Source organism: Thermobia domestica, chromosome 4 (assembly GCF_964235325.1).
Source record: "Thermobia domestica chromosome 4, izTheDome1.hap1.1, whole genome shotgun sequence".
In the NCBI taxonomy this organism is placed as follows: Eukaryota; Metazoa; Arthropoda; class Insecta; order Zygentoma; family Lepismatidae; genus Thermobia; species Thermobia domestica.
The window spans coordinates 12,845,335-12,861,149 of record NC_137457.1 but is presented as its reverse complement, the minus strand read 5'-3'; the positions used below and the strand labels follow the sequence as shown (position 1 = coordinate 12,861,149).

The window sequence follows — 15,815 nt, the reverse complement described above, 5'->3', positions numbered from 1 at the left end:
TGCAATAGCTCATGTGTATGTGTGTGATGGCTGAGTTGAGTAGATGAATTTAACGTCCCGTTCAGCAGCGAGGCTATATGAGACTTGGAACTACTGATTAACGTGTAATCGAAACCACATGAACTACCACCGCGAATAGGACCCAGATCTCCCATGGCAAAAGCGCGTACCGCTTAGCCACGAAAGAACTCTGTGTGTGATTGTAAGTGTGTTCAAAGTAGCATAAATTGCACCCATTGCGTGAGTTTATACTTTTTTGTAAAAAAAATTAAGGAAAAGTAAAAAAAAAGTAGAATAGAAAAGCAAGTGAATAAAACAAACGTGGTTGGCACTTCCTTTAATGTAGCTAAATTAATCTTATTACGTAACTTGTGCCATAAGAATTGGATATTCAACAAACTAGGGAAAATGTACTAAGAGAAGGGAAAATTTTGTGTCACTCGAGGGAAATTTTCTTATTTGAACCTACAAACACTGGCAGCAGTGATGCTAATTTAGCCTATTTTTGGCTAAATCTACCCTATTTGGAGAGCCATTTAGCCATACAAATTTACGAAATGCTTGTAGCCTCAAATATAGCTTATTTTATATAAAATTCTTTTGCCATATTTGCCTTTTTTACTACGCGTTAAAGTATCGGTAATTGTAAATTATTTTTCTCTCAAAATAAAGTATTTTTTTAAAATAACCTATTTGTCATTATATATCATCGTATTACGCTAACATATACACTACCATAAACAAAAAGAATCCATGAAAAATCATACCCACCCTTTTTCATTGTACCTGGTGTTAACAGTCACAGTCTCATTAGCCTGCATTACAATGAATGCAGTATCCAGTGTGCATTACGAGGAAGTGAGGCTAGCACTTGGGCACTCAGATGGGAGCGCATCTCACACTTTTCCTCTGTATATCACCACGCAGCTAGCCGAGGCGCTGGAACTGTATGCACCAGGGGCAAAAGTGCAGCCGAACGCTGAGGACGCCGTCCTCCCATTTCCAAAAATATCTGTAGCGTCCTCCCACTTTCTACAAAAGTTACAATGGACAATGATAGGCAAGGGAGACGGCATGACGTCATGCGTCTCCCTACATTTCCAGATCCTCTTTTACCCCTGGGATGCACCATCGTTGAATTGTGGATTGGTTGTGTTTATGTAGCCTGCGATTGTACAAATTTTCATTAGTACTTCTTTCGGCAGGTCATAGTTCTTATAAATACTTGTTATTCCTCCGTACATCCAAATTGATTTTTGTAGACAGAGGTTATTTTATTTTGCAACAAACATCTTTTTTTTCGTTCTTCTTCTCTCTTCCCGCCCACAGATTTACAACTATTTAACCATTTTTATGGACTCAGAATTGCAATGTCGCTCCCGTAATGGCCCCATTATTTGCTACTCTTTAATTATTTTAATTTTCACATTTCATTACAAGAATGAAAATTCTCTAATACAAATTTAGTAAGCTCTTCGTTTCTTCAAGCTACAAAGATGGTTTTTGGTTATTAAGGAAACAAATAGGATATCTAATTAGCTTCAAAACTCTTAAAGTAATCATGATGATTCATGTGGATGTACGGAGGAATAACAAGTATTTATAAGAACTATGACCTGCCGAAAGAAGTACTAATGAAAATTTGTACAATCGCAGGCTACATAAACACAACCAATCCACAATTCAACGATGGTGCATCCCAGGGGTAAAAGAGGATCTGGAAATGTAGGGAGACGCATGACGTCATGCCGTCTCCCTTGCCTATCATTGTCCATTGTAACTTTTGTAGAAAGTGGGAGGACGCTACAGATATTTTTGGAAATGGGAGGACGGCGTCCTCAGCGTTCGGCTGCACTTTTGCCCCTGGTGCATACAGTTCCAGCGCCTCGGCTAGCTGCGTGGTGATATACAGAGGAAAAGTGTGAGATGCGCTCCCATCTGAGTGCCCAAGTGCTAGCCTCACTTCCTCGTAATGCACACTGGATACTGCATTCATTGTAATGCAGGCTAATGAGACTGTGACTGTTAACACCAGGTACAATGAAAAAGGGTGGGTATGATTTTTCATGGATTCTTTTTGTTTATGGTAGTGTATATGTTAGCGTAATTATCTTGATCGTGAGGGGAGAAATGATCTCGATGCAGACGCCCAGATTAAAAATTTATTTCTTCTTCTTCTTCTTTTTCTACTACTACTACTACTACACACACACGTCATAATCGTAACCTTTATTTGTAAGTGTAACAAAATATATCGTCTCAATCTACAGACCTTTCTTTCATTTTTCAACAAAATAATTGAAATATTAAAGTGTGCTATTACACATTAGGTTCATAAAATTCCCTTTCTGGATGAACATACACAAAAATGCATAAGGAAATCACATTAATTCTAGTCATTTTGTTTTGTAACTAGCACATCTACTTATACAATAATCAAAATCATTTGCAAAGCCTTGGATGACAGGAAATTACCAACAATTTCTGATTTACAATGTTGAATTCATTATTGTTTTCTTTATATATGACTGAGGGATGCTGCAGAGTCAAAATTGAAATATATAATCTCTTATTAATGAACACATATTATATATTAGTATATTAAATTAAGAAAATATGATAGAGAGGAAATAAAAGTCAGTAGTAAGCAAACAACGTGATAAAATGTCAAGTAACCAAATTGTATTGCAACGAAATATTTATTAGTCATTTATTAAATTCAGAACCTTTGTCTCTCCAATAAATTGCTTAAAATATAAAGTGATATATAGATTTTTTTGTAGGTAATACACTATTGTTTTTTCACTCTTAATGATCTGCAAAAAAGATTCAAAGCTTTGAAGGCAGAAAAAGGCTTGATGAAATTACGTAAACAGAATTTAGAAGAGACAGTCGCTGTATAGATTTTCATGTGCTGCTCTCATTAAATTCAATTACCATACCAATCATACTCAAATATAAATCCCCATTAATAATCTTTATATCTTTGCATGTAAATCTCGCGATTCGAGGTAACGAATGTATAACAAATTGCAGAATACACGTTTCCATGACGTAAAAATATTATTTCTACAATATAAAGTGCATGCTTTATCGGACATCACATTATCCATTTCTATAGATTGTATCTTTTCATATTCATAATTCGAACATATGCCTAAGGAAAACGCATTAATTATACTACATTCCTATGTTTTCATAAAATACAACATGGTAATAACTTCAAGCCCATAAAAGAAATAAAATAAAAACACGTAAGTAATATATACCTTCTAGTATTGGATATTTAAATTCAGTTACAAACATGGCATTTTTGCTTAAAGAAAATGGGTAACTTGATCTACACATCAATATAACTACAAATGTTTTGTCTACTCTTGGATTTTGTTATTGACTGAAATAAAATTATTATAAACCTAATTAGGTAACTTTTCTTTTAGGAATAACTGACTTCTACAGCCTTTCAGCTGTTTCAGAGGGTTCGTTTCAAAATTGTTTACTGTTTCACGTACCAAACTGTAATAAATGATTAATTGAAAGTTCCACATCCCCAGAACCAATTTTATCAGTTATTTAAGTTCACTAAACAATGTCCAGAAGACATGGTTCATTTTCTATCTTAATACATTGTAAATACTTGAGTTACATAAAAGAATCTATATTTCTATACGCGAAATTCGAATATTCGCAAAATATGTGGATATTTCCAGAGTTTAGAATTTACTAATAACATAATAGAAGCCAAGCCATTATTCATAGAAATTAAAATTTTCTTAGTCTAAACATACATCTATCTATCTATCTTCTATTTATCTATCTATTAAATGCTACAACAGCCATTAAAAGCGCCTGAGCTCCAATCTATAACTTTGGCTTTCAAATATTTCATTTACGGTTATGTGTGATTTCACGTTTAACAGAGACAAACATTTTGAGTATTTGTACTTTAAATAGTCCAAATTAGTTAACCATATCTTTTTCATAAAGTTTATGATATAAAATTATTGTTCAAAACCTTTGTATTTTATTAGCCTTCTCTAAAATCAATGCATGTGAATTGTGCTTTCATCTTCCGAGTTCTTTTAAACTATGTTTATATGTTTGTGGTCAATGCTTTCGACAATGAGATCTCGGAAACTACAAACTCTACAAAGATGACGTTTTCAGTGATCGATTGGAAATTTTGCGTAGATTGTCCAGTAATTGAATATTTTTTAAAAAAACGTGGCCATTATTTCTTTATTACATTTTTTAGGGTACACTGGAAGCGTTGAAATTTAAAAAAAAAAAAACTAAAGCATCACATCCTATGCGTTATACATTCCCACACCACAATGTTGTATATTGGGGTTGTGTATGTCTCAGGCATTTGTTCCATAGCCAATAAATAGTGAAAAAGGAAGGATAACCATTTCTCGAGTCTAAGATAAATCTTAATTTTTGTGTGTTTTGCCCAATGAACACCATATATAACTGACATTATAATTAATTGTATATGTAATGTATTTGCTTATTACTGCATGGAAGAAGAAAGAAAACACTGGTAATACATGAATTAGAAACTCCAATCAGAAGTAAGCTCAAATCTTGCAAACGGTGCGAGAAATTGAGAAAGAATAATCGAAAATATCTCCCCTTTATGATACCCCTTGCCGATTTTTTTTTTTTTAAATCAAGACGTCTTTCACTTGTGTCTGTAAAGGGACATGTACATATGTTGTGAGGAATGAGAAGGAGATTTATGCTCATATGCGAATGATGCGCTGTGTAGAGAGCACAGGTCCAGCTAGTATTACTTTAAAAGCTAAAAATACATTGATCTTATACAGTACATACAAGATTAATGAAAACATTTCCACTGTGAAAACAAAAATTCTTAAAATTATGTAACATACATAGTTATTTGTCATGCAAATATTATGAATTAAACATTATTAAAAATACAGATAATATTACTGGACAAGAAGAAGAAATTTACAGCACACTAAAATGTTATAATTTAGGTTTTCCTTTCGACTATTTGACAAAGTTATTCAAAATTGTTTAATGTAACGAAATATGTTTAAATTAAAAAGTGGAAGAAGCAAAAGCTTATCCTTTGGAGTATTTCCTATGCTCTAAATTTGTAACCGATTGTAGAGTGCCGGTAATCAGAGTGAATACAACAAACCAATGTTAAACATTAAAAAATACAGTCCACTTATAATTTAATTTTAGCATTTTAGCTACGCAAATCTTGCTATGGTTCTACAACCTTGCGTAAAATCTAATACCTCCCTCACCATTAATCATATTCAGTGCTACCCCGCGATGAATAATACCCTTCGTCAGGAACTATATAGATAAAGAACAGGAAAGGGACTCTTAAAAATACCGATAAATATTTTGTGTGTGGTACACAAAAGGTGGATGAAAATAACAACAGCTTAATAGAGTCTATTTATTTGGAATATAAAATTACTAAATTTTCTGCAATGTTCTTGCGTGGTCCTACGCACTAATGTTTCTCAAGTCTATGCGCGTCTGTAATCCCAAGGATTATATCTAAAAGTGAAGATGAGAAAACACATACATCTAGATTTTGCTTTCACAAGTCTTGATTGGGTTTGATAGGATCATTTTCAGCAGCTTTCTTTCTAAAATAGATAAATAGTATAAAGTATCTTGTTTTGGAAACTGCTTTTAAAATTCATTAAATTGCTAAAATGAAAATGATTAATTTCGTAACTTCGGTAAAATTTATATTTAATGTTATTAGTCATGTGACCGAACTGATGGCTCGTCTATGAGAACCTACTGCAACTGGAGTTTGATTTTTGCTACGAGAAACGGATAACTCCAACCAATCAGAACCGAGTATTTAGTTCTTATAGCTAGGGTCGACCGTGATTACAGTATATGCTGTTTGTACACTTGCTAAGGCCCTCATTTTAGGACTAGTTTGTTCTCCTTAGAAGAACAAGAACTAGTTCTAACTATACCCACTTAACAGTGTGTGACTCGGTCTTTATATCAGGAAACCACTTTGCCAAATTTTTCCTTTCTATTTCTCGCTGGTTATATGATAAAACACGTTGTTGGAGTAAATTACTGCTGTTATTAATAAAATACAAGTAGTTTGTAAAATTATTTAGTTGTACTGTGTAAAGCTAGATTGAGTGATTAGGGCAACAGACGTACAGAATGCCGTGATCTGGCGCGCTTAATCAAAATCCGTAACGTAAATGCACCTGTGAATAACAACAACAACAATATATATATATATATATATATATATATATATATATATATATATATATATATATATATATATATATAACACGATAACTAATATACAGAATACTGCAATGAGATTAGGGCATGTTCAGAAGGATTAGAAAATTATCATGACTGAAAATTGGTCTATCATGACTGATAGTGATCTAACAGTATTAAGATAATGTATTGTCTTAATTACATACACGTCCCAAAACATTCTTTTTTGAATAATATTTTTTCATTGTTTTCAAACGACTAAATCAATGGCAGAAAGTGATAACACAAGGAATGTTATGATTAATGCTTGAAGTTCACATCTACTAAACAAATGATGCTAGTATGATATGTGAATATTTTTATCATTCACTTGTACAGATAAACTCGTAATTTTTCATGACACCTTCTTTACACACTTCGTATTTACACTTGTGAGAGTATGGTATAAGTTTCGTGAAGGAAACGGAAAATTCAAACTAAAGATAGAACATAGCTTACCTGGTGCTCTATATTGACCTAGGAAGATATATAAATAAGTAAAATAAATAAGTATAAATAAGTAAAATATGAAAAAGTATTAAATTTATTAAAATTTACACACTTTTTCAAGGTAATGTACTAAAATCCGTATACTAGAATATCAAAAGTAAAATAGGAGAAAAAGCACAAGCTATGGACATTAATAGAACATTAATAGAGCTTATGTTTCGGAAATTATTATTGAACATAGTACTGATTCAATATGCTTTATCTTGGTTATATAATATGTATAATGTATAGTTTGTATATTATTTTAGTAGTAAGTGTTTAAGAGTTGTAATCTTATATAAGGATAACAAGGTAAGTATGCTATATATATATATATGTATGTATACTTATACTTATACCTATGTAAATTACATGCGTATGGATAATGTACAAAGAATATTTATTTAATTAACACAGCATTTTAAAATCATTTGATTGTTCTTTGGAATTTTCGTTTCAGATACATGGATCAACATCTTGTGATTATGTCACGGCATTATCACTCATATAATATCAGGTAATGCTAAGTGAGCCGTCATTACGTGCTGTGTGTTATATTACCCGTGTCAAATTGTGAAATAGGTGATCTACAGGAAGCAAATCTGTGTTAGAATTTGTTTTATATCTAAGAAAACGCTTACAGAGATGTATGAAATATTGCAGTGAGTATTCGGTGTTGCATTTCTTACTCGCGGAATACATTTCCATTGATTTCCACGTTTTTGAAATGGAAAAATGTCCGTCCATTACTTTGCTCACTCTGACTATCTTCCATTTGTGGTTGTGCAACCATATATAGAATTTAAAATTATCACATATAGAATTTCCACCACGTATAATCTGATTTACATTGCACTTCCTTAAAACGAATTTGTGCTTTATACTCTTTCGTCCATCTGTGCATCTTATTTTAACCCACATTTTATTATGAGACTTTGAAGAATGCCTGACGGTTTTTGTCAAAGGTATTGACTAGATATTGCGAACGGTACTATCTACTAATTCGGATAGAACAGAGTTAATTTTTGTGACAAATTACTGAAAAGGCAACTGTAAGTTGAATGAATATTGAAGAAATTGCGCTCAAAAGTTAATTCTCTCTTGTTTTCGGTAATCTGGTTCTCGGAGACTATAAGATTCACGATATCTGTGTCCACATCTCTTCGTACTTTGATATACATAATCGTTTCTCAAATTTGCGAAGTGGTATGTATTAACGCCTAACATGCATAAACACTACCAAGCCTCCATACAATGTTCCGCTAGCATCTGCGTAGCAGTAAATGACAGTCATTTTTGCCTCACAATGGTTCCATGTACATAACAGTCGTTTTGATTTTCAGTATCTTGAGCCAATTATTTTTCTAGTCTGTAACATAATGTTTAATATATATAAAGAGTGTTTCAGTAAACTTTTGACAACGTTTGGGAGGTGATTCCTGACACAAAGATAAGCCAAAAAATGTAGACCAAACTGGGTGCACAAATGCTTCCTTTCGGAGTTATAGTCTCCCGAAAACATGATAAAATGAACTTTGAAGGTCCATAGCTCCATTATTATGGAACATATCGTAGTCAGGTCAAGACTTCACTTAGGAACTAATATGTGCGCTATCCAAAAATATATGTTTCAGAATTCTAAGGTACTCACGCAACATTTTTTACCAGAGGGTGTTTGGCTACGGGAATATAATTTGAAGTACTCACTAACAACCTCTATAAAAATTGTTGCGGAAGTACCGCAGGACTATGGAACGTTGATATTTGGATAACGCACATACTTTACTAAATTTTTTGGTAAACATTTTTTGTCTTATCTTTGTGTCAGGAATCACCTCCCAAAATTTGTTGGTGTTGTTTTGAAACACCCTGTATATAGATAGATAGATACGTATATAGATATAGATAGATAGATGTATCTTACCAAGGCCTTCACTTGGAATGAAGTATTGCGCTAAAAATTCAAGGAAGAGCAAAATTAATATTGCACTATAAAGTTAATGTGTGAATAAAACAGGCGAGCTCTTAAATGATTACAGAATGTTAACTCTTGTATGTTTCATTGGGTGCATGGTTTATTATTTGTCTATGAATTGAAATGAAATGAAATCTTTTAAGTTTTACGTCCCATGGTTATGCTGGCTAGGCTAAAAGAGGCGGTGATGATGAGAAATAAATGACATGGCGGAATGAAGAAATCGGAAGAAACGGGAAAACTCCGAGAAAACCCACACGGAGTTTGTCTACCACAAGGTTCTCTTGACGCGAACTGGGTTCAAACCAATGACTTCATGCACCAGAGGTGAAAGCTCCACCACTGAGCGACCACGGCCCCTTCTCTATGAATTCAGAATGGGTACAAATTCCAGACAATCTCAAATATCGTGTTTTGCAGACTAACTTTCGCTTCACTTACATAAAATTTTAACTTTCAAATATTTTCCGTCCTTACTTCTTTAAGAGTTTGCTTACGAAATAAGTGTTTTGCTGAAAACAAGAAAGCCAGATTCTTTCATGCGTTGAAACTCGGTGGACGTATTGAGTTACCTTAAACGGTGTAACTTCACTGTTTTGAAATAATTGTAACGAAAAAATAATAAAATGTTAAGAAACAATATGACTACACAGTATTTTAATTGTATGAAGAATATTTGGATATTTTCTCACTAGAATAGGAAATCGGTTTATTGTATTTTGAAGAGTTTCAGGTATATCCTGTGAAGTTAATACTGATATAATGAATAAAATTGATAACAATGTGATGCCAAGAATAAAAGGAAAAATATGTGTGGAACGAAATCAAATATTTAGTTACTTGGGTTTAAATCGTCTAGTGAAACTAGAGGAAACGTAAGGAAAATATCAGTCATCATGATTATCCTAGCTCGATGAAACTGGAATGTCCGAATATTACGTGGAACGAATCATGATTGTTTATATCTTAACTATATATTAAACTACATGAACTGATTCACATAAAGTAAAACGGCATTTCCGGTTGAGGTGTAAAGTTTAAATTTGGCATGACTGTAAATTTTTGGAACTAACCTACAGGAAAATTGCTAACAGTAAACATTTGTAATTTTTAGGGGGTCTAAAAGGGGGGGGGATTATGAAATTCCCCATGTTAGTTAAATGCCTTTTTCGGACCTATAACCTCATGTTTTAGATACTTGAATTTGTAATAAAAGCTTGAAATTCGGCATGCTTGTACATTTTTATGTAGGATTATTTAACAAAATTACCAAAAAATAAAAATTTTCAACCTTAGACTGGTTTTATGTAGATGTGAAAAATATGCCTCGTGTTTTTATATGGGACACCTTTTACACAACAACATTATTGGGCTCTTCCCGTAGGGCTAAAATGATTAAATTAAACATGATCTAGCTTTTTGGAACTAACCGACAGCAACATTGGCAAAAGTGAATATTTTCAATTTTTGGGGGATCTAAAGAGGCGATGAAGAAATCCCCCATATTATTTAAATGAGCTTTTTTGAACCTATTATCTCATATTTTATGTACTTGGAATTGGAATAAAAAGTTGAAATTCGGTATCTTGTATGTTTTGTTAGCATTGCCTACGTAAATCACCGAAAATAATAATAATAATAATAATAATAATAATAATAATAATAATAATAATAATAAAAGTAATAATAAACTCAACTTTAGAGTGACTTTGTAGTGAACTGAAAAATCTTTCTCATGTTATTTATAAGGGATATATTCTACATTCCAAAATGTTTTGGCATTCCGGTAGGATCAAAAAAATGAAATTTGGCATGATTATAGCTTTACGCGAGTAACCCCCATAAAAATTGTCAAAAGTGAATATTTTTAGTTTGAAGGGGTCTAAAGGGATCATGAAGAAACTACCATGTTATTTAAATGGGCGTTATCTTGGGATACAAAATCTTTTCTCTTAAATAGTCAAAATAGGAACATAAAGTTTAAATTCAGTAGAATTGTGGATTTAAGAGGTAAGAGGCCGTAGGTCAAGCAAAAGCTAGCCCAAGGCTATTTTTTCCTAAGATAAGAAATCTGCTAACGGAAAACAATTAAATAATTTTAATGTACATAAGATAACATTTATTATGTGCTTTATATTACTTGTAGATTCGAGAACTACTCATATGTAAAATATTGTCTGGAGATAAAATGTTTAAACAAGAATAACCTTAAAATTAATTAAAATATTAGAATATTGTTGGAAATCAAATCCTCCTCTTCCTAAACTTATTAATTGTTTGAAATAATATTTTTTTTGTCACCTGAAAATTCTTATATGAAACTAATATTGATTATATTTCAACTCTGTGTACTTACAAAAAACCGACACTTACCCTGCCGTTTTGAGCGAGTCAATTTCCCTTGTTCTTTGTAGTATGGTCTACATACTGTAAGATATAAATAATTTTTTAATTAGTTATTTTTACACTTATACTGGTATTTGGTTTAAGAATTGACTATATTAGAATTACATCTTATTACATTTTTATTTTAATATTCCATTACTCAAGTCGTTTGTTAGGTAGTGTGCAGATAACGAGAAAGAAAGTAGGTTTTGAAGTTATGTATTATAAACACACTGAGGTGAAAATTATAAAAGTAGATTTTTACTTTGAATAGTATTAATAATATTAATATTATAAATGTAACGAAGGAAGTTCTATCGCTTTATGTGGAAATCTGTGTTAAATTGGCCCTTACATGTAAGTAGAATGCGAATAGAAATAAGGCAAAGGTCAGTTGTTGGTGTGGTATATCCAACATACTACCTGGTTGTGGCAGTTCAGTAACACCGTGAACTTGCGTATGGACAGAGTGAACATGAGACCTTCAAAGAGCGTCATAATGGCGTGTATGCTGTACGAGTTCAAATTTGGGTCGAACGTCGCTGCAGTATGGCGGAAGATATGCTAAATCTTTGGTGAGGGTGTCCTGACTACGCGGACAGTGCAGCGGTAGATTAACAAGTTTAAGTACGCTGACGAAAAACTCGAAGACGCACCACGTCCCGGAAAACCAAGACATGTATAACATGAAGATCTTCAGGCACCAATTGAGGCGAACAGTGGCCAGACATGTGATGAGGACCTGGGACTACAATTCAGTACGAGTGGATAAGTCATTCGGCAGCACCTGCATGAACTTGGGAACCACTACAAATTGGGTGGAGGGGTCCCACATGATTTGACTTCGGGACAGAAGGCATCGCGAGCACACACCTGGGGTCTTCCTGTTACAGGACAACGATACGTGATTAGAATGACCCGGGACATCATTTTATGCCTTGGATACTAAACACTATTGCATCCGTTGGAGTCCCCGGACATTGCACCGTCCAATTATCATCTATTCCAATCTCGCCAGTTTAAATCTTTATTAGAGGTGCAAAATGCACTTGATACTTTCTTCGCTTCACGGCCCACCAAGTTCTACCGCGATGAAATTCATGGCCTTCCTGGACAATGGCAGAAGTTCGTCGATGCTGATATTGGCTTTTTTATCTTCCAGGTACGTTTTAGGTGAGATATTGATGTTCAAAGATTGTGGATGAAAATGCAACAAAACTTTTTTTTCTTTTTTTTTTTTTTGCTTACCTTTATAGAAAGTATAGTAATTTATAAATTGTACAATCTTTAATCTAGGAAAACTTGTGTTTAACTTCAAATGACTTTTGAAATAATTGTGCAGTATGTGCACAACTTTAAAACGACTTTAATAACAAACAAAAATCTTAATACAACTGATGTGGTTTAATTAGTGTTAATAGTGCCATCTCATCCTTAGTTGTCCAAATACGTAAAGAATATGAATATAAGTGTATTATTTCCAACATAAATTTAAACTACTTGTGGAATAACTATCATGAATAAACACAAATCATGAATAGGTATAACGTAATATAACGATACCTTTTAAAAATGTTACTAAAATAATATATTTTAAATCGCACATAGTAAGTATTAACGGAAAGGATAACTTAGTAGTCAATACTTACGATTAAGGACTTCGTTGACATCGTTTGGATTATCTATGAACAATATAAAAAACACTTTACTGAAGTTAATGAAAATCTTTTAATACATATATATATATATATATAGACGAAACAACTTAGAACATACAGTAAACTAAACTTGGAAAAATGTAAACACTGTTTCAAATAATGAAAAGGACTGTAGGATTATGTTTAAAAAATCTTTCTACATTTAATAACTTCTACACTTTGTGATGAACAATATTGTATGCGTGAGTTTTATTAGTGTTCTGCTTGATTCTACGCTCTTATTCCGCCAGCTTTTCTTAATTCATCTTGTTTATAATCGGTTAATTCACTTTGTTAATTCACCTTGTTAATCATTCACCTTGTTAATCATTTGTTAATTTGAACCTAAACTGCATATTCGTAGAATGTATAATTTGAAATTTCATTTCGTTTTACGAGTAGGATTCAGTCGAATATAATTATTTTGATAGAGGTTTTGATTTGTTTAGTAGGTCCTGGCTTAGTTACAGTTCAATGACATGTTATCTACGCAGAAACAACAATAACAAAAAACGATTATTACAGAGGTTTCTTTACTGTAACAAGCAAAGAACTCAGACATTGAAATTGTAGACGCGATCCCTAATAATAAATGAAAAACGTCCCTGTCTTCTTGTCAAAATAAATTAATAATTACACAGAAACACACAAAAGGTTGTGTGCACCGGAATTCAGATTACGGATTCGATATATCTTATTACAAAAAAATCTAAACTTCGAAATCCCAGGACGATCGAGCATGCCAATTTTTTTGTTATGGGTGAAACACCTCAGCGATTTTGGGTAGGGTGGAGAGATAACACAGCTATACAAATAAATACATAAATAAAATTCCGTGCAGTGGACCCAAAGGTATGAAATTTATATATTTTGTAACACAGAATACAAATTTCGTGACGACTGTGTGAATTCCTTTTTATGTTCGAAAAACTTGAGCGATTTTGGATAGGGAGGACATACGCTTGTCATCCATAAAACAAGATTTATACGGTCAATCGCCCTTCAGTTTCGAAATTTCGATTCTGTGTAAGACAATACGTCAATCCACACCTTGGAATCTGCTGCACAGAACTACTTTGTATGGTTCTGTTACATGCATACTCAGTCCCCAAGATTGCTCAAGTTTTTCGGACATAAGAAATGAAATTGTCAATCGTTTCTAGGGTTTCAAAATTTGGATTCTGTGAAACAAGATACATCAAATTTACACACCTAGTTGTCTGTTGGGCAAAACGTTTGCGTGTGTGTGTGTGTGTGTGTGTGTGTGTGTGTGGTTGCATTACTGTGCCCTCCCTATCCAAAATCACAGAACACCATAACAACAACAACAAAAAAGAAAGATATGGCCGTTCGTCCTGGAGTTTCGAAGTTTGAATTCTGGGCAACAAAATACATGAAACCTGTACTCTGGTTTCCGGTGTACAGAACTTGTATCTTTTGTGTGTAGCTGTGTTATCAGTCAAGGTAATAAATATAGCTGCCTGCTCTCTCTCATATGCCTGGCTAAAGTTTCCTGTACTCTCGTTTCCGGTGTACAGAACTTTTATTTTTTGTGTGTAGCTGTGTTATGTCAAGGTAATAAATATAGCTGCCTGCTCTCTCTCATATGCCTGGCTAAAGATTCCTGTACTCTGGTTTCCGGTGTACAGGACTTTTATTTTTTGTGTGTAGCTGTGTTATGTCAAGGTAAAAAATATAGTTGCCTGCTCTCTCTCATATGCCTGGCTAAAGTTTCCTGTACTCTCGTTTCCGGTGTACAGAACTTTTATTTTTTGTGTGTAGCTGTGTTATGTCAAGGTAATAAATATAGCTGCATGCTCTCTCTCATATGCCTGGCTGAAGTTTCTTGTACTCTCGTTTCCGGTGTACAGAACTTTTACCTTTTGTGCGTAGCTGTGTTATGTCAAGGTAATAAATATAGCTGCCTGCTCTCTCTCATATGCCTGGCTAAAGATTCCTGTACTCTGGTTTCCGGTGTACAGGACTTTTATTTTTTGTGTGTAGCTGTGTTATGTCAAGGTAAAAAATATAGTTGCCTGCTCTCTCTCATATGCCTGGCTAAAGTTTCCTGTACTCTCGTTTCCGGTGTACAGAACTTTTATTTTTTGTGTGTAGCTGTGTTATGTCAAGGTAATAAATATAGCTGCCTGCTCTCTCTCATATGCCTGGCTAAAGTTTCCCGTACTCTGGTTTCCAGTGTACAGAAGTTTTGTCTTTTGTGTGTAGCTGTGTTATCAGTCAAGGTAAAAAATATAGCTGCCTGCTTTCCCTCATATGCCTGGCTGAAATTTCCTGTACTCTCGTTTCCGGTGTACAGAACTTTTATCTTTTGTGTGTAGCTGTGTTATCAGTCAAGGTAATAAATGTATCTGACTGCTCTTTCTCACATGCCTGGCTTAAGTTTCGCTGTCGGATGTTAAACTGTCCAGACCAAGTAACATTTAAAACTATTCCGATACTCTAAATTCAACTTTAAAATAATTATTTATGTTGAATTATCTCAAATTGCTTCTCGAGAGAACATTATAATATGTATTTTTCGCCACATAAAATATATATTATGTGATTAACACAATATCATATATGGCGAAGATCTTAGAAAAATCATAAATAAGGTGTGAGGTTATGGATAGGCTAATTGAAAGAAAATTAGTGAATTGTAACCGATTAGAAGTTTGGTCAATCACAATTTTAAGCCACTGTATATAATTTGCGGAGCACTGGCGTATAACTACTATATATACATATTGCGTGGAAGGATCAGAAACCAAGATTACAAGACGATATTTCTAGTGTTTCGTCTGTTGTAGAAGAATGACGAGTGTGCGGTAATTTTAATAGACGGATTTGACAACTCTTCAAATTTTTAGTCACCTGCCATCTACGGTGCTAGATGTATATAAGCACTCGTTGGAAAACTGGTCTCCCGAAGAAGTCCACTCAGTTATTCGATTTGTGTGGGCGAAACTTGTAAC

The 15,815-nt window shown here is 33.5% G+C and overlaps 1 protein-coding gene across 1 annotated transcript in view; it reads right to left on the bottom strand.

Annotated features, from left to right (window-relative positions):
* Positions 1 to 15,815, bottom strand: part of LOC145683726 (uncharacterized) — a 211,046-nt gene that overhangs the window by 190,164 nt on the left and 5,067 nt on the right. Inside the window, exons 3-6 of the mRNA XM_081755197.1 lie at positions 12,793 to 12,825; positions 11,132 to 11,185; positions 8,708 to 8,737; positions 6,754 to 6,771 (exon numbers count right to left, since the gene is read on the bottom strand). Of these exons, the coding sequence (XP_081611323.1) occupies positions 6,754 to 6,771; positions 8,708 to 8,737; positions 11,132 to 11,185; positions 12,793 to 12,825 (135 nt within the window). The remainder of the gene's footprint in view (positions 1 to 6,753; positions 6,772 to 8,707; positions 8,738 to 11,131; positions 11,186 to 12,792; positions 12,826 to 15,815) is intronic.